A 27,732-nucleotide genomic window follows, 5' to 3' on the forward strand; every position below is an offset into this window, starting at 1 on the left:
AAATTTATAATATAAAATTATAAAATGGACAAACAGTGTGCAAAGGCAGCACTGATGTGAGGTTAGAGAATTAACTGTATTTTATCCAATACTTTAGACCTCACATAAACAAAGCAAAGTGCCTCTTTTGGATTAAGCTGTGCTAAGAAAATCCACCAAACCACATACATGTACGGCCACAACTGTTAATTATTGAATTCAGGTGTTTCAATCAGACTTTATGCCACTGATTTATAAAATCAAGCACCTAGGGATGCTGTCCCTGTTTGCTATTTGTGATACAAAATGTGTCGTTGTGAAGAGCTCAGTGACTTCAAGCGTGGTACTGTGATGGATGCCACCTTGCACAAAGACAGTCTGTGAAATTATATCCCTGTTGGATATTCCATAGTCAACTGTAAGTGATATTATAAGAAAGTGGAAGCGTTTGGGAACAACAGCAAATCAGCCACAAAGCAGAAGACAATGTAAAAACATGGGGGGGGGGGGGGGGGTGCGCAGAGGGTCAAGTGGTTTAAGGCGCTACCCATGTATGTGGGTAGCCCGGGTTTGAATCCAGCCAGTGGCCCTTTACCTTTATCACATGTCTCTCCACTGTCCTTCCTTTATCCAATAAAGGCATGAAAAGGCCCAAAAATAAAAATTTGTAAAAAAAAAAAAAAAAAACACAGAGTGGGGTCAATGACTGCTACATGCATGGTGTGCAAAAGTCACCAATGCTCTGCTGATGCCATAACTGAAGAGTTCTGAACTTCCACTGGCATTAATGTAAGCACAAAAACTGCGACAGGAGCTTCATGGAATAGGTTCCATGGCCTAGCAGATGCATGCAAGCCTCATATCACCAAGTGTTGGATTGAGTGATATAAAGCACTCTGACACTGGACTGTGGAGTAGTTGGAATCTCCAGTGAAGAGCAATCTCAGTGCTTCAGCATACCAAGACATTCTGGACAATGCTATGCCTCCAACTTTGCAGCAACAGTTTGGGGAATGCCCTTTTCTTTTCCAACATGACTGTGCTCCAGTGCACAAAGCAATAATTTCAAAGACATGGTTTGATGAGTTTGGTGTGGGAGAACTTGACTGGCCTGCACAGAGCCCTGACCTATTGACCTATTGAGCACCTTTGGGATGTACTGGGATGAAGATTGCAGGCCAGGCTTTCTCGTCCAACATCAGCGCCTGACCTCATAAATGCTCTAGGGAATGAAAAGTGAATGAAAGCAGGTACTACTACTGTGTCTGTGTTTATAAAGAGAGGAGAGAAATAAAATAAACAGATGATCCCCACCCCAGCCAACCCCCACTGCCTATTGGTGCCACCATGCTGTCATTGTGTGGAAAATACAGAGATGTGCCATCTATTTCATTTAATCTAAAAAGATGTTAAAATCAGGATTTAAATGGTGTGAAGAGTAACAGTCTACCTAGTTGTACTTAATGTGTTTGCGTTGTCTTTTTTTCAGATAAAATTGTTTTCTTTAGAAACCAAGACTTGCTCATTAAAAAGTTTTTTTCTTAAAGTTAGTCTTGTAAAAAGGGAAGGGATTCTTATAATTGGTAATTAAATTTATGGCCATATCTATACAAAGCCACAAGATTTAAGCTGCATATAATTTACAACATCTTGCTGTGATCCTCTCACTTGACATAGTGTATGCTAAAGCCCTACTAATCGCTACAGCAGGCGACCTGAAAGTCCACACTCCTTGACATTTACATTGAAGGATGTGAAATCGCTACTGTGTGTTCTTTTAAGCAAATCCTTACCACACCTCAACAGACAGAGGACTTGTCCCTGTAAAGAAATAAAAATGGGCTCAAGTGTGTGGCAGCTGTGGTCTACCTGCAGGCTGTCTTTGAGTGACAGAATGAAGTCATGGCTCAAGGTGTCCAGGTGGGCTTGTGATTGCTGCAGATGTGCTTGAGCCTCATCAAAAGTCATCCCTGCTGGGTCGGGCCCTTCCTGCTCAGTGCCGCCACCACCATTGCCTCCTCTCTTTTTGCTCTTCTCCCCCAGCTGGCGCAGAGCTTTGGTGGCTCGCTTTATCACCTCCGACCTCGCCTGGATGCTCAGCTGGGGATGAAATAGGATGGATGGATGGAGTAGAAAGAGAGGGAGGAGGAGAAAATTGGGGAGGCGGTGGGGTCAAATCAAGCAAAGAGAGGGGAGGAAAAAAAGATGCACGGGTTATGAACGTTCATTTCAAAGTTAACATGTCGAAGAGAGGCAGGTATAACCTAATTTATCTGAGCCAAAACACCAACAGGAACCACAGTATTATGTGTAAGCGAGACAGATCATAGCTGCCAGCCTGGTGTAATTGATTCTATGCAGAGAGAGCAGGTTTACCATCCACAGGAGGGAAAAGAGAGCCTTTGGCTGTATGTTTTTTTTTTTTTTTACACTCTCGCATGCAAGCACAGAGGCAATGAAAGCCACACACACACACACACACACACACACACAATAAAGACGCTTCAAAATCATCCAACTTCACATTTCAAGCTACCTCAGCCACACACTCAGACACATGCTACTTATACGTCTGCATTTGCTAGATATCGCTAACTCAGGCTGACAGCACTTTTCTCAGCCAGGACTGGGTGATCACTCAAATGGAGTTACCCAAAATTCCTTTCAAGAGTAAGTGTGTAAATGTGTATGTGTGGTGCACATTGTTTTATTTAAGCCCTGGGAAGGTTTGAAACCTGGGGTCTTTTCAAAAACTCCAAAAAATAATCCTTTCCTATCCACTTTTCCTTGATCTCAGTGAAAAACGTCACAGGGTCAAGGAAAGGTCTGAAGAGAGCCAAGTTCAGACCAAAGATTTGTGATGCAATGAGACCCGTTTTAGAGTGTCACGTGCAAGAGAAAAACTGGGCCGTTGCAGATCTAATCAGGCCATTTAAATAAAAACTACAAATACCATTGATGGGACAATGCGCATCTATCTTTCAGTGCATTCTTCGCACTGTTTAATGCCGTGAATTAAACATAAACACCATTGATCATGATGCCTGGGTCTCCCCAGGTTGTAACCTGACACGCCACTGTTTCATATATCCACTGCATGGATGTATTTCACATTCATCTGGGAAAGCTCCCATACAAGGTGTTTGGGAGGGGCAGGACTTCTCAAAAATTCTCAGAAGGTGACTAGACAAATGTTCTCTGTCTGTCACATTTGCTCTGGGCCAAACAGAGCAATCACACAAAATGAGGCAGCAAGCATGGACAGCTCCAATAGTAACCTGAGCTTGACAGTAAGGCACTGTTGTAGTTGACATACATTGGATCTTGTTGGTGGATAAAACTTGTGCCAGGGCCCTGTCAGAAGAAGTGCAAAAACATTTCCTCTACTAAGACAGGGTGTCAATGTGGCCTTTTGTAGTTGTTAGCATTTATAAGTGCTAAGAACAAAATAATCCATGGTGGTCTCATTTTTCTCAGATGCCAAAATCGCCATGGCTTGTGTTGTGAAAATAAAAAAAAAAAAAAAAAAACACCAAAGAGGGTTGCGTATATTAGATGTAGGAATCAGAAACCAGCATACTAGTTTTTCTCATGTACGCAGGGATATGAATAATCAGGGTTTTCAGGGCACGTTTAAACATAGTATCCCAAATATGATCAACACTGGGATAAGGCCAGGATACTAAAGACAATGTAAACACATTTAAATGGTTCTGGGTCATTTCCCTCAGTTAGAAACCTTCCTAAGCAAAAAAGACTATTGAAACAGACCCATTGAGGATGTTTTTTCTAAGATCAATGCTTCAGAAAGGGGATAATGTCAACCCTATCTGTGCCCATTTCAAAATATTTAGTAGTAGATAGCTCCCATCACTTCCCCTTGTGGGTAATGGATCAATTTATCATTAGGGGGCATTGAGGGTGTGAAAGGTTAGATACATCCCCAACAGTGAAAGGGGTGAAGAAATCCCCTTTGAGAGTTCAAAAGGATAGGAAAACAGGAAGAGAGAAGATGAGGGTGAAAAGAGGAGACTACGTTTCTGAGAGTTAATCTGCATGTTAAAAAGCACAGTGGGAAAACAGTGCCTGCTGGGAATTGGAGTTTAATTGGCTCTGAAGTGGAGAGGGATCAATTAGCTCTCTCAGACTAGCCAGGAAATAGACGGTTCATAAGACAAAAGTAGAAGAAAAAGGGAAAAGGGCCTGCAGAGGCGCTGGGGTGGCAGTATGCCAGTATGAAAAAGAAAAAAAAAATCAGCAGGCTTGTATTGATAAGGTGCTCTGAGGCACTCACAGCCCTCTGCAGGACAATTTTTCAGAGTGCTGTAATTATGAGGCTGACATTTCTCGAGCAATTTTATAATTTCTTTTATAAATCATGACTGGTATGTGCTCTGAGGCGACAGAGTGTGGACTTGAGCGTAATAATATATTTAAAACTAGAAAGAGGGTTTTAGACTTTCCAAAAACTGGGCCTTGGGAGTGAGAGACGAGCGGTCAGACAATGATGAGAACACAGTGAGGGATATGACAGTTTGATGTAGTGAGGAGAAATCCCCACAATCCTTCCTTTGAGATAATATGAATCCTGTCTGGGTGGCTGCCTGGAAAAAACTACCTTCTGTGCTGCAATTACAAATGGTCTCCTACTCCTCCGTATTCATCCTACAGTTGGGTATATGGACAAAAAATAAAAATAAAAAATAAAAAATAAAAAAATCAGGCTTACATGTTCTGCTGCATCCGATGTGAACGTGATGTTATCCAGGAAGTGCACAGCATCAGCAGGGACCAGCCTGTCCAGGAATTTGGCACAGGTGTCATAAGCATGGAGATAGTCCTGGTCACTCTGCGGAGGTCTCTTCAGCAGCTGGGGGTCTCCATTCCAGAAGAGCTTCTGCAGCCACACTGCATGGACTGCACTGGGGGAGACAGTGGCCCCTCCCCTTCCAGGCATAGGCAGTCGGTTTGCAAGTTTGGAGATGGACAGAACGTTTTGACTAGTGAGGACGGGTTGTAAAGTATCAAGGGGATCAGATGATTCATCAGTCAGCTTTCGGTAGTTCAAACCTGCAAGAAAAAGAAACAGGAAATGTTAGAAAATATTTTTATGCTGAATTTGAGATTTAAATGATCAAGTAAAAAAGTTAGAATGTGAGCCCCTTTGGCAAGAGTTCAACTGTGAGGGCTAAGCTACTGGGTCAGTAACACACGTAGACTTGCCTTGAGTCAAGTGTGCTGGGGGAGTTTCTACATGTTATGCAACAGCTATACAACAACTAAAGAGACTATAACATGAGATACAGCAATTATTTTATATGGATAAGAACAAGAATTTTATAAAGAATATGTGTGCAATGGCACTTCAAGTTTTAAAAATTTATGGGACTATAAAGACAAAAAAAAAAAAAAAAACAGAAATCAAAACTCCACGATTTGTATAAGTGACGGACAGAAACAATAATATCTAAGACATTTTTTCAGCACAAACTTGTTCTCCTATGGTTTGGTGACCAAAAAGTGAAAAATAATCATTCTGTGACAAAAAGTAATATTAACATTTTTACAAAGAAGTCCTTTTGCTACTTTGATTTGACCGAAGTTATGCAATTATTCAAAGCAGTTCCTTTTGCAGTGACACAAAGGGCCACATCACGGGTTCTCTGTCTCTTTCTCTCTATGCAGAGCTATTCAGGCCATCTCCTGAATAGCTCTGAAAATTGGAGTGAAAACATGCGCAGTTTGACAAAGCATTTGTTGTCAGTGGCCATAAGGCAGACAGAATGCTGCTAGTGGCAGAAATGATTGAAAAATGATTAAAAAACAGATCAAAAGATATTCAATATTGGATTAACTGGTGTGGATTTAATCTTAAATGCTCCAAGTTCCAGGCTTGCTAGAGCAAGCATTCGTAAGGGCTACAAAAGTATGGATAACATCATTAGAACGGCACAATGGCAGGCCTCCAGAGGGGAAAAAAAATCAAAGCGGCTAAAATTTATGGTTCAGAAGTTATTGAAATTTCTGTGACTAGGTTGCAATATTCTGGAAAGCAACTTAGCAATATTACAGTGTAAAGTTGGATGCCAGAATGTATAGAATTCTAATTATAATTTGTGTCAATCAAATGGGAATAAATCTACCTTGGAACATCCCTTTCCAAAGAGCACCTCTAGCATAAACTTTTTTTTTATACCTGCAAGTGCTCCTTTCTGCAGTTTTTCAAGTTTCTGCTTTCATATGCAGGATCAAACTAAACATAACACTTGCTAAGGGAGGACATGATAGCTGTATAGTCCAGTAAACACACTACTGCATATTCAACATTTAAGTGTTCACAAAGTGCCACTTTACAAGAAAGGTCTCTTTGTAAGCACTTCATATCATGCATTCAGCACATACCACACATTTCTATTCTTACATGATAAGTGCTAAACATGCAGCACTTGCAGGATAATTACAGTGATTAGATATGCAGAGGATGTTCAATATTCCATTACATGACGGTAATGAGGATGGCACAGAGCAAAGTAAAGAGATGGATGTGAACTCCAAAGATTGCATGTGGCCTACATGTGGAAGTGCTGCTGTCTGTCTGTCTGTGCATGCAAACATGTACAGTTTGTGGAGCTGTCTGTGTGCATTACATCTCCTCTCCCTGCAGCGTGCTCCGTGTGGGTGTGGTTGTGGGTGTTGTTGTGTGTGAGTGAGTAAAAAGCAAGTGGCGTGCTCTCCGTCTCCAGCTCCATCAGACAGACACATTACTGTGGCAACACCACAGTCTGTCTGGGCTTTAAATATTTAACACGGGTCTGCCTGTGGGGAGGGTGCTGTCAACGTTGCTCGGAATCCCTCAAATACACACCCACGCATACAAAACTTTGACTACACATACACAATACCTCCAGACGGGCCCTGATGGACACTTAAACCGCAGATAAGAGTTACACGCACTAACACGTGTACTTTCCCTCTCTCTCTCTCTCTCTCTCTCTCTGCCTCTGTCTCCTCCACACCCAAGCAGCATCTCATCCCCTTCCTCTGGAGAGCCCACTCAGACAGTCACCTGGTGCCGTGTCTGAAATTGTGATGAATATTGGACACACACCACCTGCCTCTATGCCGCCTGAATGCCTCAGAAATGGGTCTATGCTGATGACTGTAAATGAGTCATTTTGAGCGAGAGTGTTTGTCTTAGAGTTTGAGAGAGTGTTCGTAGAAAGTTGTGAGCCCTTGAGATTCTACAACAGCCTGTGTGTCAGATCTGCTACAAGGTGTCAATGTGTGGGTGAAGTTTAGCGGTGTTTGTGATCTCAGTGTGAAGAAGCAATACACATGGTGTTAAGTTTTGAGTCACAAAGTCAATATGTGTTTTAATGCATGAGTAATAATCCTTATTAATGTTGGAAATATTTATGCTTGTTTGTGTGTTAAAAGTGGTTTTAATAGACAGTTTCCTTCTCCTTAGCACAACCACAGCTGGTAGTTTTTGATTCTTCGTTATGCTCAGGGTGTTAGAGTAACAGCAACTGACTTTCTTTGGCATCCCCTTTCTTTCTTTGTCTCTCGTCTATTTTTCTAACTTTCTGTTTTTATAGACCTGTTTTATAGCAGGCAAGCAGTTTACTGTATATTGAACCAATAATCTTTACAATTAACAATTCATAAAAGTAAGTTCCAGAGCTCTGTAGTTCTCTCTGCTCACTGGCTTACTGGAGCACATAATAAAAAGGAAATATTATCATTAACATCAACACCTGTAATTTCCCTGCTTTTATGAGTCACAAGGAAAAAGTATTTCCCCACCTATATGAAGTATGAGTGAAATGCATTAATTTGATTGGCTGACATGATCTACTGCAGTGGTTCTCAACTGATGAAATGACAAAAATGTCGCTGAGCCTTTTTAGTGAGTTATAAATGTGTTCCTGGAAGTAAAGTTCAAAAAGTCCATGAAACTCATTAAAACATGCTTGTTTTATCCTGTCTTTTTGATATGTCTTGTTTCTTGTACTTTACACCATGGACCACAACACACACTTTCCAAGAGGGGAAAGGAGAGGAATAGGAGGTAGCAGGGCATGCTGAATAATCTGATATCCAAATTTAGCCATCCCTAGATCACACCAATGAAATTAACCTAAATTTTGGATTCAAGTATACTCAGATGACCCCTCCCCCAAAAATGCTTAATTTTTCAGAGTGAGGAAACATATTGTTGCACAGTTTGATCTAAACACCTCTGAAGGCTTGTTATTATTTTAGTTAATATAGGTCAATCTAATTTTAACAAACCCAGAGCAGGCAGAGCCCAAATTCAAGAACCAGTACAAGACAACTTTCTCAAAGTCAAACTTCCTGTGAGAAGTTTTTAGCTGGTAATGGAACAGACTCGGATTAACAGTGATGCCTTTTCATGACCTTCTAAAGGAATCCATGTCTAAAACTGACTCAAAATGAAGCTACTAAAACAAAACACTTTGGACAGCAAAAGTTCACAGTCATAAGGAGGTCAACAGCCACATACAGTGCATCCGGAAAGTATTCACAACGCTTCACTTTTTCCACATTTTGTTATGTTACAGCCTCATTCCAAAATGGAATAAATTCATTTTTTTCCTCAAAATTCTACACATAACACCCCATAACAATGAGAAAAAAGTTTTGTTTTTAATTTTTGCAAATTTATAAAAATAAAAAATAAAAAAAAACTAAGACATCACGTGTACATAAGTATTCACAACCTTTGCCATGAAGCTCAAAATTGAGCTTAGGTGCATCCTGTTTCCACTGATCATCCTTGAGATGTTCCTACAGCTTAATTGGGGTCCACCTGTGGTAAATTCAGTTGACTGGATATGATTTGGAAAGGCACACACCTGTCTATATAAGGTCCCTTGGGTGACAGTGCACGTCAGAGCACAAACCAAGCATGAAGTCAAAGGAATTGTCTGTATACCTCTGAGACAGGATTGTCTCAAGGCACAAATCTGGGCAAGGGTACAGAAAAATTTCTGCTGCTTTGAAGGTCCCAGTGAGCACAGGTGCCTCGATCATCTTTACATGGAAGAAGTTCTGAACCACCAGGACTTTCCCTAGAGTTGGCTGCCCGTCTAAACTGAGCGATCAGGGGAGAAGACCCTTAGTCAGGGAGATGACCAAGAACCCGATGGTCACTCTGTCAGATCTCCAGCAGTCCTCTGTGGAGAGAGGAGAACCTTCCAGAAGGTCAACCATCTCTGCAGCAATCCACCAATCAGGCCTGTATGGTAGAGTGGCCAGACGGAAGCCACTCCTTAGTAAAAGGAACATGGCAGGCCACCTGGAGTTTGCCAAAAGGCACCTGAAGGACTCTCAGACCATGAGAAACAAAATTCTCTGGTCTGATGAGACAAAGATTGAACTCTTTGGCGTGAATGCCAGGCGTCATGTTTGGAGGAAACCAGGCACCGCTCATCACCTGTCCAATACTATCCCTACAGTGAAGCATGGTGGTGGCAGCATCATGCTGTGGGGATGTTTTACAGCAGCAGGAACTGGGAGACTAGTCAGGATTGAAGGACAGATGAATGCAGCAATGTATAGAGACATCCTGGATGAAAATCTGCTCCAGAGCGCTTTTGACCTCAGACTGGGGCGACAGTTCATCTTTCAGCAGGAAAGCACACAGCCAAGATATCAAAGGAGTGGCTTCAGGACAACTCTGTGAATGTCCTTGAGTGGCCCAGCCAGAGCCCAGACTTGAATCCCTTCGAACATCTCTGGAGAGACCTGAAAATGGCTGTGCACCGACGTTCCCCATCCAGCCTGATGGAGCTTGAGAGTTGCTGCAAAGAGGAATGAGTGAAACTGCCCAAAGATAGGTGTGCCAAGCTTGTGGCATCATACTCAAAAAGACATGAGGCTGTAATTGCTGCCAAAGGTGTATCAACAAAGTATTGAGCAAAGGTTATGAATACTTATGTACATATGATGTCTTAGTTTTTTATTTTTAACAAATTTGAAAACATTAAAAAAAAAACTTTTTTTCACATTGTTATTATTATTGTTATGTTGTGTGTGTGTCTGTGTGTGTGTGTGTGTATTCCATTTTGGAATGAGGCTGTGACATAACAAAATGTGGATAAAGTGAAGCATTGTGAATACTTTCCGGATGCACTGTACATCACAGAATAAAGAGAAATACATTCAAATTTGCATTCTGTCTTGAATAGCTTATGAATCTTAACTGCCAACTGTTCCCCAGATGAAAAAAAATGTACTGTAATTTTTGTCAGATAGTTTCCCCTCCAGCTTTGGATGGCTATGATAAACATTTAAATATCAAAGAAGTCTGATGTTTGCTAAAATTGCATGCCAAGCACCTGCAAGTAGGAGATGTCAACCAGACTTTTTCATGTTTTTCCCCTCTTTTCTTTTAAACCAATACCCCAAAAACTTAATAACAATGATAATGGACTGCATTTAAATTCATGCCTGAACTATTAGAAAGTTCCACTAACTTGTATAATTATTGCTTTAGCAAGCAAACTTTTTAAATAATGTGAACACATTACTTGCAAATTATATATGTTTGTAGGATTTCAGGGGTTTTTGATTTTTGCATTGTGTATAAATGGCAATTCCATTACAGTTGGAAACTGTTCGCAAAAATGCTTCTGACTGCTAGTTTTAATTAAAAAGCTGGCTCTTTGTGATGAGGTTTTAATTAGCCAGTAACATGAAGCTTTTGCTTCTAGCTTAATTCCATGTGTAAGTATCATTTTAAAAATATTTTTTTGTGAATGCTACTTTAAAAAGAGTCAACAAAAGACACAAAGAAAGAAACCCACTGTCTTTGAAAGCACCTTCTACAGCTACTATTAACTGAATTGTGAGGGGTCTGAATGCAGGCTGTAAATCTGTGATGGCCACTCTCATAGACCATTCATCTGGGACACCATTTATCCAGGAGGAATCCAGGAATAAATCATGTATAAAATTCTGTATAATTATTGTTACCTTCACATAAAGCTAACATAGCTATGCTAGCTACGTGATTACAGTAATAACATAAGCCGATGTAGCTAAGTTAGCTTTAGTAATGTAAGCTTTGGCACTTCAATTAAAAAAATTCAAGGATATAAGAAGTAAACACTGAGGTAAACATTTAACTGAACCTGAGCTAAACCTAGCTAAAGCTAAGTCAGCTGTGCAGATAACGTGTCTAAGTGGCTTACATAGCTGCTTTGTGAGTTACGCTTTAGCTACATTAGCTGTGGGTTACATTAGCTACATAGCTATGTCATCCATAGTTTAGTTATATTTAGCAACATGAGCTTGAGCAAACACAGCTAAAGCTAAATTTGCTATGTAGATATGAGACATTTGTAGCTGCTATGTGTTAGCTTTAGCTAAGTAAGCAACGCATCTACGTTACCTCCATTATATATGTAGCTTACGCGGTTAATGGAGGTTTGTAAGCTATGATTACTGTGTTATAATGTTTTATGGAGGAAGAGATTTTTCCCTGTAAGCAGACTGTTTGCTCAGATTTATTACACTGTTTGTAGTCAGGTTTTGCAGGTCAGGTTTTTAAATTTAACTTTTGGGATCCTAACTTTTGGATAAAGGGAAGTTTAATCCAATTTTGTTTTGAAAGTTTTAGCATATATTTCTGTTCCAAAAAATCTTAGTTTTCCCTTACTTGTTATATTGAGGGATATCCATTTACTTTCTGTAATTGCAGTCCGCATGTGTATAGTACAGGATGTAGAGACTTAAGCAGATACTTTGGTATATGGGCTAAGCTGTCATCTCTTTATTAGGTGTTTTGACACGGTCAGAGTTTGCAAGCAAAACTTAAATGTAGCAGATGCAGCATAAGCTAAAAGTTAAGGACAGCTTTGTTAATTTATTCAAATGCATTTAAGCCTTGATGTGGATGACTCAGAGGTGCATGTGTGTGTGTGATTTGTGTGTGCGTGTGTTAAACAGAGACATGTGTCACCCGTAAAAGCTGCGGTGTTATCGGGAGCAGCAGGAGGAAGTGAGGCGTGAAAACACAGCTGACACCTGGCTGACCTTTACTGAACTTCACCAAGAAGTGACACCACCTCCGCCCGTACACAACCAAGTTTGATCGCTCTAGCTGAACCGTTGACACGCTACAAGCTGGACATGACGTCCTTGGAGAGGGTGCTGCCACGGATATTTTAAGTGGAATCGGCATCATGCCGTGATGCTGCAAGTGTTTCAGTACCTGTGCGTGTCAGGTGGATTGACAAATAGTCCAAAAGTCTACCGCCTCCATCGTTTTTTACAGGAAAATGTTAATAGAAGTGTTAGTTTAAATCCTGTTCTTCTATACTTTTTAACCAAATGTGGGAGCTGGCTGAGAGAACAACTACTGGTGTAGAGAAAAGGAAAAATTAAGACAGAGATAAAACACTGTGGGTGCATGCAGCGTACAGATAAGTTTACAGGGTAATTTCTAAGTGTCTTTACAAGAAAAGTCTGAGTTTTTTCGTTTGATCTAGGGCCAAAAATGCTCCACACATTTGGGCATTCAGCTGCTGTACTTTTTAAACATGACAGTGACTTGTGGATATCTAGAGGCTAGGATGAATGTCAACATCTGTATGTGAGTCATCACGTCAGAAGGGATTATGTTCAACTCTTTAAACACTGAACTTTATTTCTGGACATGCAATGCTTGGGGCTGCTTTTCCACAAACAAAAGAGTTGCATTAACTATTTGAATTCCAGGCATTTTTTAAAATTTCTTTGCACAATGACAGACTAGAAGTGATTTCAAATGAAAGTGAGGATTTCTTAAATTCAGTATTATCTGAACTGCTGTTGAGCAGTAAGGATTTTCTAAATTGCATCATCATTTAGGATATGTAAACACTGATATGAGAGAAAATTGGAAAGGCTTCAAACACTGGCATTGTAAGCGTCACTATCCAAGTACTAGAAGAAAAAGTGTGCTTGAGATACTCATTAAACCTTTCAACTAATTGTAAATATTTCCTCCTAGAAAAGAGCCAGCTGTGTGAGAAAATCTGGGGAGCAAAAAGAAAAAAATGCACATATAATTTTCAAATATCTGGAATTACACCCCATCTAGAAATTAGGCTGAGATTACGTTTTTCTATTTTGTTTAATGAGCATGTACAACCTCAATTCCCCAGAAATTTCAGTTGCTGTGTAAAATGTAAACAAAACCATATCAGATGTTGAAACTGAGACATTTTACCATTTTATGGAAAATATTACCTCATTTTGAATTTGATAGCTGCAACACATCTCAAAAAAGCAGGGACAGGGCCATGTTTACCACTGTGTAGCATCCCCTCTTCTTTTAACAACAGTCTGGGAAGTGAGGGGACCAGATGCTTGAGTGTTTGGAAAGGTGTTTTCTATTGGTGAAAGGTCTGGACAGCAGGCATGCCTGGATGGTAGCATACGTATGTTGCTCTCAAACCTCTATATAATATTAGCATTGATATTTCCTATCCAGATGTGTAAGCTGCCCAAACCACAGGTACTAATGCAAGCCCATATCATCAGAGATGCAGGCTGAAAACAATCTGAATGTCCCTCTCCTCTTCAGTCCAAAGCACATGATGGTTTCGAAAAAGAACTCCAAATTTGGATTCATCTGACCAGTGTCAGGAGTTACTGGATCTTGGTCACTAATAGCTTCCTCCGTGCATACTCTGTACATCTTTAACTTGCATGTATGGATGGATGGGCCAACGGTATTGACAGACAATGATCTCTGGAAGTGTGAGTGATTAAGAGCATCGAATATTGCCCACCACGATTTCTTCAGATTCTCTGAATCTTTAACCTGGCAGCTACCAAGCTGCGCCCCTACCGAAGGAGTAAACTCCATAGAGAACTGCAAAATTCCACGAACCATGGCAACTGTGGACACCCCCAGTAGGGATGGGTATCGAATTCGGTACTTTTATAGGCACTGACCAAATTCCATCGGTACTACCGAGTACCGATTCACATAAAATCAAATTGTACCGTGTTTCGGTACCTAAACGCATCCTTGTGATTGCAAGAGAATGGAAGAGTAGTCAATTTTCCATGCCGGACGCGAACGCAGCATTGCACGCACATGAGTAATGACGTTGATTGCAGCATACTGATCATAGATATGTATAGAAGAGTAGATACGACATGCCCCTTTGAGCTGCGTGCCTACGGCGAGGCTAAGCTAGTGGGGGCAAAAGTGTTGGGCATTCCATGGTTGTAGATGGCACGAAAACTAAAACAACAAGGATGCCTGCACATTGTGCTGCATACGGTTGCACACTACACCGTACGTTTGAAACAAGGAAACTGGAAATAACCTTTCATAGGTAAAAATAGTTTTTTGGCTCTTTTTTCATTATTAAATCTTGTTGAGAGCTTCAGTAAATGGCTACAAGCATAACACTAACTCGAGCTGGCAGCTTGACAGCCAAATACCAGACGATTAATAGTAGCTGTAGTATAGTTATACATCAGCAGTAGTAGTATAAATAGCCTTTAGAGTCGTAGAAGTAGAACCAGCATTTGTAATAGTATTACCAGTTGTAGTAGCAGTGCCAGTATCAGCAGTAGTAGTTGGTGTACTACCACTACTACTAGTAGTAGTTATATACGTTATAGTTATATGTATAGTTATATATTTAAGTCCAAGGTGAAGTGAAGTGTTACTATTTACTCAGTGACAGGCTCAACAATTTCAATGTACCTGTTTCTAACTTGTACAAATGGCAATAAACTATTCTATTCTATTCTAGTCTATCTCCACAGAGTGTGTTTTTTTTTCTACAAACATATATATAGAGAGAGTGAGAGAAGGATAAGGAGGGGGAGAGAGACAAATAAATGAGTATAAATGATCATTTGATTACCTTTACAATTAAATCTTTCGATCTAAAAACAGAATTTCTATATATGTATACCTTCATCTTTCTATTTTTATACATACAACTATATGTCTATGTATATACATTTATAAATATTTAATGGCTGAATATAAAAGATTCCCAGACCTCTGGACTTAAAAAGTAAAATAACTAAACATGTAGGCTACACTGGTAGAAAGCCCTTTCTGTTTATGTTTTTTTTTTTTTTTTTAATCAAATGTTCTGCATTGATAGCACATGTTTTGACGTTGACCGTAAAGCCATCCGCATGAAAATCTGTTGAGAAATGAGCAAGTTATGATTTATTTTCAATGTACATGCATTGCCTTTAATGAGAAAGTCGCCCCCGCCAAGATGGCCGCCAAGTAGGCACGTCGCTTAGCGGGCTGTTACAGCACGCTGGCGTATCTAGTGTTCTATAGATATCTATGTGGCTGATCGGCTCCGGCTGTTTCCTGCTCATTCGCCTCCCTCCCTCTCACTCTCTCGTAGCGAATCCTCACTTTAAACACCGTGATTTGCCCGTTTATCTTGTGGATATCAACCACGAAAATATAGCAGATAAAAGGATACGTTTGTTCGCTCAGTCACCTCACAGAGACTGAATTAAGGCACGGTGAGGACTGCCTAGTGTGACCGTGTCCTTAAAGTTGCTCTCCATCTCTCTAACTTGGCGCAGCTGGCGCCGTATAAAGCACTCTGTCAGGATGAATTCAGAGTGATTTTGAAGGAGTGACAGAGCCACAGGCTCGTCCTCGCTGCTTATTTCATCACAGAATGAACCAATTTGCCACTTTCTGTTAACTCTTTGCAGTATACAAATATAATGTAACGGACCTGTGCGTGACGTTTATGCTTCTGTGTGGGCGGTCACATGACTGAATAATGAGTGAGGAGCAGACTCTGCTCTTATCAGGGAAAGATGACATCTTAGTTTTGTTGGAAAAAGAACTGCGTGAGGAAAGATGTGCATTACACGTAGTTCATGGTAGAGGAAGTAGTTTGTTTAATTTCATTTGTAATACTTTGATCGGTAAAATTTTATAGCTTTTATTTAGTTTTGACTCCATACTCTATTGTTCATTTGTTTTAAACTTATTCTCCCTCCATGGACCCCAACGTACATTTTTCCAAGAGGGGAAATTAGAGGAATAGGAGGTAGTGGGCTAGGTTTTCATTTGTGCAATACAAAGAAAAAACACTGGGTAGTTATAGTAGTTCAGGTTTTCCATGTTAATTTTTTTATAGTGTTTTGATATTGAATATTCAGAAGTTTTGAAGTTATATAACATTTATTATTGCATATTATTCACACTGAAAAGTACCGAAAATGGGTACCGTTGTGTACCAGTATCAGTTCACAGGTACCGGGAATCGGTACGGTACCGGTTCAAAGGCAAAAGGTACCCATCCCTACATGTCAGTACACAACTTTTGTCGTTTTTGAAAAGAGGACAACTCAATGTTGTTCTTTGTTCTTCTTTTGACAAAGAAATGTCGTAAAGTTCTGATAAAACTGGCGCTTTAGCAGCTTCCACCCAAATGTCTTATGCCACAGTTGCACCGGTCTCTTGTTGCTGCTCACATCATGACTCCACCATGCCCGAAAGTACTGCCCCTCGACACTGATTGATCCTGTCGCTTTCTAACTGGGCCCAAACAGTTCAAACAGGAGCTTTACAAGACAGATTCGCCAGTGAGAAACACAGAAACGGGCGTATCTATCTGCTTTCCAAGGTTACTGAATCTTTTGATGATACTATGGACCGTATATGGTGGGATATTCAAAGTCTTTACAATTTTACATTAAGGAATATTTTTTTCAAAATTCTTACACATAGTTTTTCACAGATTGGTGAACCTCTTCTCATCATTATTCTTAGAGACTCTGCCTCTCTAAAATGTCTCAGTTTTAACATCTGGTGTGTTTATGTTCATTGTGAGTGAAATATGGGTTAATAAAATTTAACAATTATTGCATTCTGTTTTATTTAATTTACACATCACCCCAATATTTTCTGGAATTGGGGTTGTAAAGAAATGAAACAACCATGAAATAGATGACAAGGGCATAAAACCCAGAAAATCCCACTCAAAGTTCCTGTGAGGACAGTTAACTGGTTGTTAAAAATAATGGAATCATAACAATTCCTCTATTTAGAAAAAAAACATCAAATTAACATCAATGACATGATTGAGGATTTCTATATAGTGATTACAATTACCTGAAATTTCTTCTGTGGGGTAGGTGTCAGAAAAAATGATTAACAGCACTGGAAAAAGAGACGTTGTTTACAATTCAGCAGGCAGTGATGCATGATAAGTGATACATCTGAGTGTCAAAATGAGGCAGGGTTTTTTTTGTTTTTTTTTTTGTTCAAAGAAAACAAAAAAGATAGAGAGTGGATCAAATGGATTCACATAAACAGGGTAAACAATGATATAAAGTGTGCCTCTTTGTCACAGTGCCTGCCAAATCAACACAAAAGGAAAGCTATCCACAGGTGCTTTAACAACAGCACACCAAATTTCAGATGCCAAATAAAGACAAAATATGTAATAATGGAAGACACAATATAACAACTAGAAATGCCACTTGGTGGTTAAAGAAGTTCCAAAGTATACAAGTCCCAAACAGTGAAAGTGGTAGGTAAAGAAGAAAGGTTAAAGTGGTTTCTATGGTAGTGTAGTCTGTAGAAACCCCATCAAAATAGGTCCTAACTGCACACAAGGTGAGCAAGCGTTCATGACTAATCAGCTTGCTTGACTTGACCAATTCCTTTTGTAGTATCCTGACAGGCTGTGAGCAATGCAGTGCCACACAGGGCAACATTTCAGCTCTGTCATCCCATTCCTACTTTCCTCTCTGTCGCTTGTGTTGCTGTGGGTGAAGGGAGGAAAGAGGGAGATGACAAGGCATCAAGAGTGTCTGACAAGAATATTCCCTTGACATTTTCTCACTTTCCTCACCCAACAGAGCGTAGTTGTACATTAATAATATCCCTACCCGTGTTTGAATCAGTGCACTCTGGCTTGTGTCAAGATGGAAGCAGAACTGTTCAGCTCAAGGCAGTCAAAGCCATGTCAATACAAAGCACCACATTGTGGAGGCTCCACTCCACAATAAGGTAAATCAAAATGACTGGACATGAGTTGGAAAGGCAAACACCTCTCTTTAGAAGGGCTCACTGAAGATATATCAGAGTAAAAATCAAGCCATGAGGTTAAAGGAACTGCCTGCAGAGCTCAGACACAGGATTGTTGCAAGGCACAGATCAACGGAAGGCCATAAAAAAGTTTTGCTGCACTGAAGGTTCCCAAGAGCACAGTGGTCGCTATAATTCTCAAATGGAAGCAGTCTGGCACAACCAGGACTCTCCCAAGTGCCTGAGCAATCAGGGTAGAAAAGCCTTAATAAGAGAGGTGACCAACAACCTTATAGTCACTCTGAATGAGCTCCAGAGATCTGTGTGGAGATGGGACAAAGTTCCACAAGGACCATCATTGCAGTCCTTTAGTGATCTGGGCTTATGGCAGTGGCTAGATGGAAGCCTCTCCTTTCATGAAACCAAGATTGAACTGCTTGTGCTCAATTCTAAATGTTATGTCTGGAGGAAATCAGGCATAGCTCATCTTCTGCCCGATACTATCCCATCAGTGAAACGTGTTGGTGGCAGCATCATGCTGTGGGGGTGTTTTTCAACAGCAGGGACTGGGAGACTGGTCAGTTTATAGAGATATCCTCAATGAAAACCTGTTCCACAGCATTCATAGCCTCAGACTTGGCTGAAGGTTCGCCTTCCAACATGACCATGATGCTAAGTGCACAGCCAAGAAAACACAGAAGCGGCTTATGGACAACTTAGTGGATGTCCTAGAGTGGCCCTGATTAACATCTTCAGAAAGACCTGGTCCCCACCCAACCTGACAAAAAAGAATGGAAGAAAATCCCCCAATCCAAATATACAAAGCTTGTTCCATTATATTCAATAATAATGAGTAAATGGAATACTTATGTCAATGTGATATTTCAGGTTTTTCTTTTTGAAATGAACTTACAAAAATGTCTTAAGTTCTGTTTTCAGTTCGTAATGATGGGGTACTAAAATGACTGCAGCATCAGGCTACAACATAACAATCTTGAAAAAAGTGAAGAGGCTTATATACTTTTTAAATGCACTACACTGTAGGACCTCAGAAATTGAACCAGTTTGTCCCGGTGCTATGACGGACATTTTCAAGAAGTCTGAGGAATCCCCCAAAGTGTCCTTAAAATATCATATTCACAAACAAGAGATGGCCCAATAACCTATGGCCTCCAAAATTTAATCAGTTCTTCCTTGAGTTGGTGTGGACATTTGTGCAACGTTTGAAAAAAAAACCTCTGAGTGTTATTGTGATATTACAATATTACAAGTTAGGACTGTAAACATGTACAGTAACTTGAAAACATAATTCCTCCAGCCTCTGCTATCACTGGCACAGAGGCATTAAAATATCTATCCTAAAGACAGACTGTCTACAAAAACAAATTAAAAGCATATTTTCCATTTAATTTTTCCTGCCTTAAACAGTGCTTACTCATTTGATTTTTAAAAAGAGATTATTTGCAATGAATTAGTAAGGAAAGACTGGATTAATGAATCTTTAATTTTTACAATAAAAAAATATGGTAATTATTCTGCTGAGGAACAAGATGGTTGCTGAGATTACTGCACAGTGTATTTTCTAGTAATAAGAAAATCTAAACATTTGATGAACGATATTTTTTCATTTTATCCTTATTGCAAGGTTGGATTTTATAAGAAGCAGGCATATCATCAAGCTATCTTTTTGTAAGGATATTTAGTCTGCATTTTGACAATGGTGGGAAAAACCTGCCTTACCATTTGCAACAGCTTTAAGCTTTTTCAGCAGTTTGACATGAGAGTCCGGCTTGATGATGGTGGTGACGTAGGGCTCACATCCTGCTGCATCTAGTAAGGTGTAGTAGTAAAGCAGACGGGCTTGGTCGGTCCCCTCCACCGTGGGCAGAACGTATTTGGTCATGTGGCTATAAAAACACTGCGGGTCGCTCTTCAATGTCTCAAACAGGCCCAGGGAGTCACTTCGGGATTCAATGTCCTTGGTGGAAAGACTGGAAAAGAACAAATGAGCAGAAAACAAAATTATGATATCTTTTGATGGAATAAACCAAGTGTTAAGAGCAATAATAACACACAGCTATAATCCTACCAATCCCTGATTTCAGTGCAATTAAATGTGTTTTTTAACATCTGTTATGTGAGATATTTCCTCTCCATGGCAAATATCGACTAATACACAGTCGATATACAGTTAAACACTTAATAGTACATTTCTGGCAGCAGAAGCAGCAGTTATTTTAAAAAGAATCAAATTAAGATCTAAATTATTCCCAAAAGTAGCAGTCACCACCATGCCTGAAAATAAGATAAGAGAAAACAGCAATCCTGAAAAAATTCCACATTTCATCAACAAACAAATCAAAGAAAGACGAATACCAACTCTTGAGACAATTTAGTGTGCAAAGAGGTACTTGAAAAACGCTTTGCAAAGGCAGCACAGCGAGCTTATCACCAAAGACACAGTCCCTGAAAAAAGAGATGAGGATTCCTTAGATTATTACCCAGAATATATTTAAAGACTTGGCCATGTATTAGATGAAAAAAGAAGGCTAAATGGGGACAAGAGGGAGACAGACAGATAGGGAAAGAAATGCTTAGTGTGGGGAAAAAGTCAGTGTGGAAGCCTATTCAGGGATTTGTTCACGTTGCACATGACTGGTGCTCGGCTGTGCTTTTCAAAATAACGTGTTTTTCCACTAAACACAAAGCCAACAAACAGCAGGTGGTCCAGGACAAGTGAAAAGAATACAAGAGTTGAGGCAGAGAAGGAGAAAAAAACCCCAGACAGAAGCAAAACAAAGGTTAAACAAGAACAGAAAAAGGCGAAGGCGAAGGAAAGCCGAGTTACTGGTTGTCACCGAAGGGGCTCCAAGCAATCTGCAGCTTTCTGGGAGTGTGTTAGCGTGAGCGCGAGTCTGTTTATCTGTTGGAACGGGACAACATCAAAGAGGACGATGTTTCCTCTGGGTGCTGCGTCTGAGCAAGTTAGGAGGCTTTCACTGATAAAAAAAAATAACTCACAACAACAGGAGAGTGGAGGAAACACAATAAACTCAATAATGCAAATAACACTAATCATCTTCACAACATGGGGCTCCTGTGCTAGAGTCACAGGCAGCAACTCATTCCAGGAAAGGAGTCACTTCTCCTCTCGTCTCTTTACTTAAGTGCACACTCTCCTGGGCTGCCTGAAAACCCTGATCACCCCATTATTATAGGATGCTGTATTATTTAAATGTATTAGCTCCAAGATGACAGAGAAAACAACAGGAAGAGAAACAACAACTTCAACAAGTAGATATGGTTTAAAAATATCTGATACTTTTTTGGACAACACAGCCCTTGTTCCTTTAGTGATTAATAGCATCTTAGAGTTAAAAAAAACCCTGCATCTATTTCATACAAAAGTTGCAATTTAGAGGGAATTAAAAATTGCAGGTATTCGGTGCCTTAAGCTCAGTTTACACCAAAATTTGCAACGCAACAAGAGAATTTAAGAAAGTTGTTGGTGCCAGTTGCAGCTGTGAGAACTGAGCTGCTGCCCCATCCATCAACTGTGCATGTAAGAAGGACTAGCAGCATTATACAAGCTAACACAAGAAAAAATAATGGATGAAGAAGCTAAAGATCTCTGAAGAAAAATAACTGTTTTCAACAGAAGTGCTAGCTTTAACAAGACTGAGCCAGAAAAGCATTTTGTGCCACAGTGAGTGAAACGGGGCTTTATAAAAGGGAATTAGTGGGGAATAACCCTCAAATAACCCTGAAATGGTTCACAGAGTTCATCAGACAGTTCCTACATTGGTTCTGGGGTCACAACTTTGTGCATGTTCAGTTCAACAGGAAAAGAGCAACATGTAGTCCCACATGGATATTTCTAGGATTATTTTAAACCAACAGCAGTATCTAGTCATTATCTGCTCCATATTATGTTGTTTGAAACTAAGTGTGATGGTTGGTACCATCTGTTCAGTATTAAACAAGAAAGAAAAACAATTAAAGAAATGAAAAACATTTTTCAATTTGAAATAAATCAAATAAACCAGAACAAAAATAATTTTAAAAAAAAGTTGGGGCACTGTGTAAAATGTAAAAAGAACAAAAAAAGGAATGCAATCATTTTCAAATCTCATGAACCAAAATTTTATTCAATATTGAACATAAAAAACATATCAGATTTTGAAACTGAGACATTTTACCATTTCATGAAAAATATTAACTCATTTTGAATTTGATGGCAGCAGCACATCTCAAAAAAGTAGGGAAAGAGCCATGTTTACCATTGTGTAGCCTCTCGTCTTCTTTTAACAACAGTATGTAAACAAGTGAGGAGAAAAGTTGCTGGAACTTTGGGAAAGGAATGTTGTCCCATTCTTGTCTGATGTAGGATTCTAGCTGCTTAAAAGCTCTTGGTCTTTTCTTGGTGATTTTCAGTTTTTTAATGTGCCAAATGTTTTCTATAAGTCAAATGTCTGGACTGTAAAGGCCAAAGAACTTTCTCCTACTAGACCATGGTGTCTCCTACATGCCTTTTGGAAAAGTCTTCAACAGTGGCTCTCTCTTCTCCACTCTCCCATAAAGCTTTGACTGATGAAGAACCTTGCCAACAGTTGTTATATGCAGAGTCTCCCCTATCTCAGCTTATGAAGCTTGTAAATCCTTCAGAGTAGTCATAGGTGTCTCGGTGGTCTCCCACTAGTCTCCCTCTTGCACAGTCACTCAGTTTATGAGGACGGCCTGATCTAGGCAGATTTACATATGTGCCACATTCCTTCCATTTTTTGATGATGGATTTAACTGAACTCCGGGGGATGTTCAGTGCCTTGGAAATGTTATTGTATCCATGCCTTGACTTACACTTTTCAATAACCTTTTGTCTAAGTTGCTTGGAGTATTCTTCTGTCTTCCTGGTGTAATGGTAGCCAGGAATACATATTAATCACTGATTGGAGCTTCCAGACACTGGTGTCTTAATACTGCAATCACAAGACACCAACATTTGTAAAAAAAGCCAAAACATATCAGCAATGACTGATTTATAAAAGGAATCAAAGGGTAGAACATCCAAGGGGGGTGAAAACTTTTTTTCATGGGCACTGTAACTTACTTTTGAGTGACTCTTAGAGCTGTTGCTATGAAAACAACACATTATCGGTGTGAACTGACAGGCTTTAAGAATGGTGCCGAGCCTCTCCATTGCAAGCACTTTGTCTGATCTCAAATAGCTGCTCTCAGCACAAGACTGTTGTGGTATTTAAACAGGTACCAATATTGTTTGACTTTTACTGGTATCAAATCCAAGTTTGTGAATCTTATCATTACTCTTGACAACCTTACAGTTATGATTGCTTGATGTTTGTTGTGTAAGACTTTAGCTGGTAGCACAGAGGAAGAATTGAAGACGGCCTTGAGTGGTGGACTACGCCATATGTAAGTTCTTATTTAGTAACAGTGTTCTACTGTAGTTCTTCTGAAGTCAGGCTGTTGTCTCATTTCCTTCTTCTCCATCCAGTGACAAAAAGAGTTAAGTTCCTCTGCTATGTTTCTTCTCTCTTTCACTGATGTTTGAGAATTTTCCTGGCCACCAAACAGGCAGAATTACAGACAGCCCTGAGTGGCGGATCTCCCCACGTATAAATGTCAGGTTCTGCTTTGGTTTGAGTCTCTCACTGTAGGGTTTTAAAAGCCAGGTTCTCGTCTCCCTTGTGCCTTTCTTGTCTCTATCCGGTGACAAAAGGTGTTCATTGCCTTCACCTCCTTTTTTCTTTGGGTTTCCTGGCCAGCACACACACACAGACTTACAGACAGCCTTGAGTGGCGGATTTCGCCAAGTGTGTATGTCAGGCTCTGCTTCAGCTCGAGTCTGTTACTGTAGTTCTCCAAAAGCCAGGTTGTCATCTCCTTTGTGTCTTTCTTCTTCCCCATCCTGTCACAAAAATGTGTTTACTGCCGCCACCTCCTCTGTTCTCTCTTCAGCTTTTAGTATCTCTCTTCGCCACTGTTTTATAATGAGTCTTCTGCATGCATGCTTTGCTCTGAGGTGTCTCCCTCTGCACACAACACAATTTCCCAATCCATCTATGTTGTGTTCATTTAGCTGTGATATCAGGAGCTTCTCATTACAAGCTTTTTTTTTCCTTTTTTTTTTTTTTTTTTGCTTCAAAAGCCAAAGCAAAGAACAGACTTAATCTAGTGGAGTAATCCTCCCTCCTTTCCCATCTTACCATATTCTGTTTGTTGTGTCCTCTCATGACAAAAATAGGCCTCTAATATTCTTAAATTCAGAGGCATATTTAATTGCCGTGGCAATCTGACGGCCTGAAATAAACTGGGGGGGGCCTTAGGCACAGAAGTGATGATTATTCAGCACATCATTTTCATTTTTATATTCACAAGCTGGAGTTTTTGAAACGAAAAGTGCTGATAATTTGTTAATAAATATCAGTCTCATAGATAGTTATACAAGGTTTGTTCCATACAGCTTAGTGCTTGAGTGACCACTGAATATGATTTTTAAAGATACATTATTTTACTTGATTATGAAGTCTGGCAACTCCATAATTTACACCTCAGAAACACTACACAGATTTAAAAGGAAGACTTTTTGTTGTTGTTGACAAAAACAAGGCATGAACATTTTGAATATTATACTACTAGTATGGCTAGCCTGTTAGCTTACAGTTAGCCATACACACATCACCCACACATAAGGTAGAGTAGCATTCATAATATATTTTTTTGTTTGTTTGACAAATTAAAGTACAAATTAACTCTGGCCTTTTCAAACATTTAACAGAAACAGATCACTATTTAGTAGGGGTGTGATGAGATCTTGTGGCACATGACCAAGGGGAGAACTTTCTCGCTAGATCAACAGGCTGCACATATAAAGCACAATACTTACCATGACAGTGCAAAACTTGACAAGAAATTGCCAGTGTATATCCCTGACACTTCTTTGCCATAGGTGTGGCTTCTATTGGAGAAATGGAGAAGACTGATGGCATGGCTGATCACTGCTCCACCATGAACTCACTGGCTCAAGCTGCATTTGAACAGCTACATAAAATAAATCATACTTGTATCAGCTGTTGGCTGTATGTTACATCATTCAGAAACTAAAAGTAAGTAATCTAATGGCCTATGGTACACTACAGCGATAAATTTAGTTGAAAAAAATCCATTAGAGATGCCTTCACTCCAAAAACCAGAGATGTAGTCTCTAATAAACGTGCCCCGTTTATGTAAGCATGTTATCCAGCATCTATTTTTTCTATTCAGCTAAAAATCCATTTAAACTGCATTTAACAGACTAGTCTTAAGAGGGGAAAATACTTAGAAAACAGTCAAAGACATCACAGGGTCATTGTGCCAGTAGGTACATGACGTGAGCCCAAAGTGCTGAGTCGAGCTTGGCTAAAGTTAGCAGCTAGCTCTGCCAGTCTTTGTTCCTCTTTTCAGATTAATATCTTGCTTTGGTATGTGGCCTCATTTCACTTTGGTTATAAGTGTATATAACCCTTGACAGCCAACATACCACTGTATTTCCATTTTACTTAAAAAAAAACTGCCATACCACACTGTTCCTAGTACACGCTAGCTGCTAACCTTCTCATATTTCCGTCTGGTGAAATGCCGAGGGGAAGCTCTGACAGGAAGGCAGCAGCAATTAACTGAAGCAGCCTCTAGTGGCAGGGGGCTTCATCTAGGCCTGGGCGATATGGCCTAAAAATCATATCACGGCATTTTTCTTGCCTTTGACAATAATGGTATTATATCACGGTATTACAAAATTAAAAAGAGATAATGCTTTTTAATCCAAATTTAAGTGTTATTAACCCCCTTCTCCCCTTAAAACAAGCCTTTGATGGCATACTCAATTTATCTCTAAGTATAGGAACATAGAAAACATGTATTATCATTTTTTTAAGTCTCTCTAGGTTTACTTCTGTCTAACTGCACTCCAAGTTTCACATTTCATCTCTAACCTGATGAGGTGTGTTACACTGCTAATGACTTGAACACGTTTCCTAGTGAAGGCGTTCACAATAAAAGCGTTTCAGAAAAATAACAGCCGCAGACTTTAATTTTGAAGAGCTTGACGGAAGTATTGTGCTTAGCATTGGGTTAGCTTAGCTCTGGCTGCCGAACCGGAGAATACAGCTAGTTTACAGCAGCTTTTTTGTCCTCATTTAACATCCCAGCCTGGATCTTTGACTCACTGACTCACAGACTTAGAAAAGAAAGTCATAAGTTAAAATAGACTTTTAAACAGTTGTGTATGCCGTTGTAAGAGGAAGATCTGCAGCGCTGGGCTCTGAGACCAGCCAAAGCAGCACTTAGCTTGTGTTAAAGCCCCAGGCAGGCGGACAGAGACAGCACACTGACTTAGATGCGGTACAGCCGTCAGACTTTGAAAGGAAAAAACGTGTTTTTACCTGCTAATTCACACTGAGGCAGATACGATGACATCAGTTACAAGCGTTATCGTGATTGGTCAGTAGAATCCAAATCTTTACCGTAGGCCAAATTTATATCATTTATACCGTCTAACACATATACCATGCACCCCTAGCTTCATCCCAGTTAAAAAGAGCATTAGACTGGGATTTAAAGCCTGTTGTTTTTAAAAATTGATTAATTTTGACCTGGCTAATTTGGAACACAAATTCAACTGTTTTACCACACACACCCCTAGTTTGTTGTCTGACACACAGGAAGAGAAGAGCAGACACAGTGACACATACACCGTGAAATGAATGAGATGTAGGAGTTACCGTCCATTACTATCAAAGCTCTAATTAGCTATAAAGACCACAAAATAATAAAAAATAAATAAATACAGATCACAGTTAAAGTGATAATGACCTAAGATTTCTTTTAGTGTTTGTAATGTTGATGTTCCCTGAGGGTTAGAAATAGTTTTATTGAAATGATGCAGGTTTTTATCTTTCAGATTTTAAAAGTACTTTGAAAATAAAAAGAGAGTTCAGGTTTATCTAAGTGACCCCATTATTACTTCCGCCAAGGAGGTTATGTGATCGGCAGAGTTTGTTAGTTTGTTTGTTAGCAACATAACTCAAAAAGTTATGGACAGATTTTGATGAAATTTTCAGGAAATGTCAGAAATGGCATAAGGAAGAACTGATTAGATTTTGGAAGTGATCCGGTGCACTAATTCCTTACTATTGGGAGATTGGGCTAATGGCGGAGTGCTTTTCTAGTTATTAATGAAACTGAAGTACCAAGTAGTAGATTAATGAGGATGTTATCACCATAAAATGTATGGATATTTGATATGAAGTAATATGAGGAGTGAAAGTTTAACAAAACAGCTTGAAGTTTTGAATTGAAGAACACTTAAGCAAAGAGCTAAGAGTCATGTTAAGCAGAGGAACTGAAAATGAAGGATTTTTTTCTGTAACTAAAGGGGGGGGGCAGCATATGCCTGTAGCAGTGGCATCTGCCAGTTGGAAAACAGGCAGAATCTTGTTTTGTTGAAAAATGAAGCAAATTCCAAACTGAAAAAATGTGTTTCTCTGTCCAGTAAGGCTGGTCCAAAAGCCAAGAAATCCTCATTAGGCCCTTTATAAAATTGTGCCTACCATAGCAGCAATAAACATGTTTAAAACATGGCCCTCAAAACTGCTTTGGTGTCATTGATGAAAGAGTGTCCCCAGCGGGATTAACAT

General features: G+C 39.7%; 1 protein-coding gene across 1 annotated transcript in view; it reads right to left on the reverse strand.

Annotated features, from left to right (window-relative positions):
- Positions 1-27,732, reverse strand: part of nbas (NBAS subunit of NRZ tethering complex) — a 313,145-nt gene that overhangs the window by 97,211 nt on the left and 188,202 nt on the right. Inside the window, exons 44-46 of the mRNA XM_041805537.1 lie at positions 19,781-20,031; positions 4,709-5,049; positions 1,849-2,079 (exon numbers count right to left, since the gene is read on the reverse strand). Of these exons, the coding sequence (XP_041661471.1) occupies positions 1,849-2,079; positions 4,709-5,049; positions 19,781-20,031 (823 nt within the window). The remainder of the gene's footprint in view (positions 1-1,848; positions 2,080-4,708; positions 5,050-19,780; positions 20,032-27,732) is intronic.

The sequence above is a fragment of the Cheilinus undulatus genome, linkage group 14 (assembly GCF_018320785.1).
Source record: "Cheilinus undulatus linkage group 14, ASM1832078v1, whole genome shotgun sequence".
Lineage (NCBI taxonomy): Eukaryota > Metazoa > Chordata > Actinopteri > Labriformes > Labridae > Cheilinus > Cheilinus undulatus.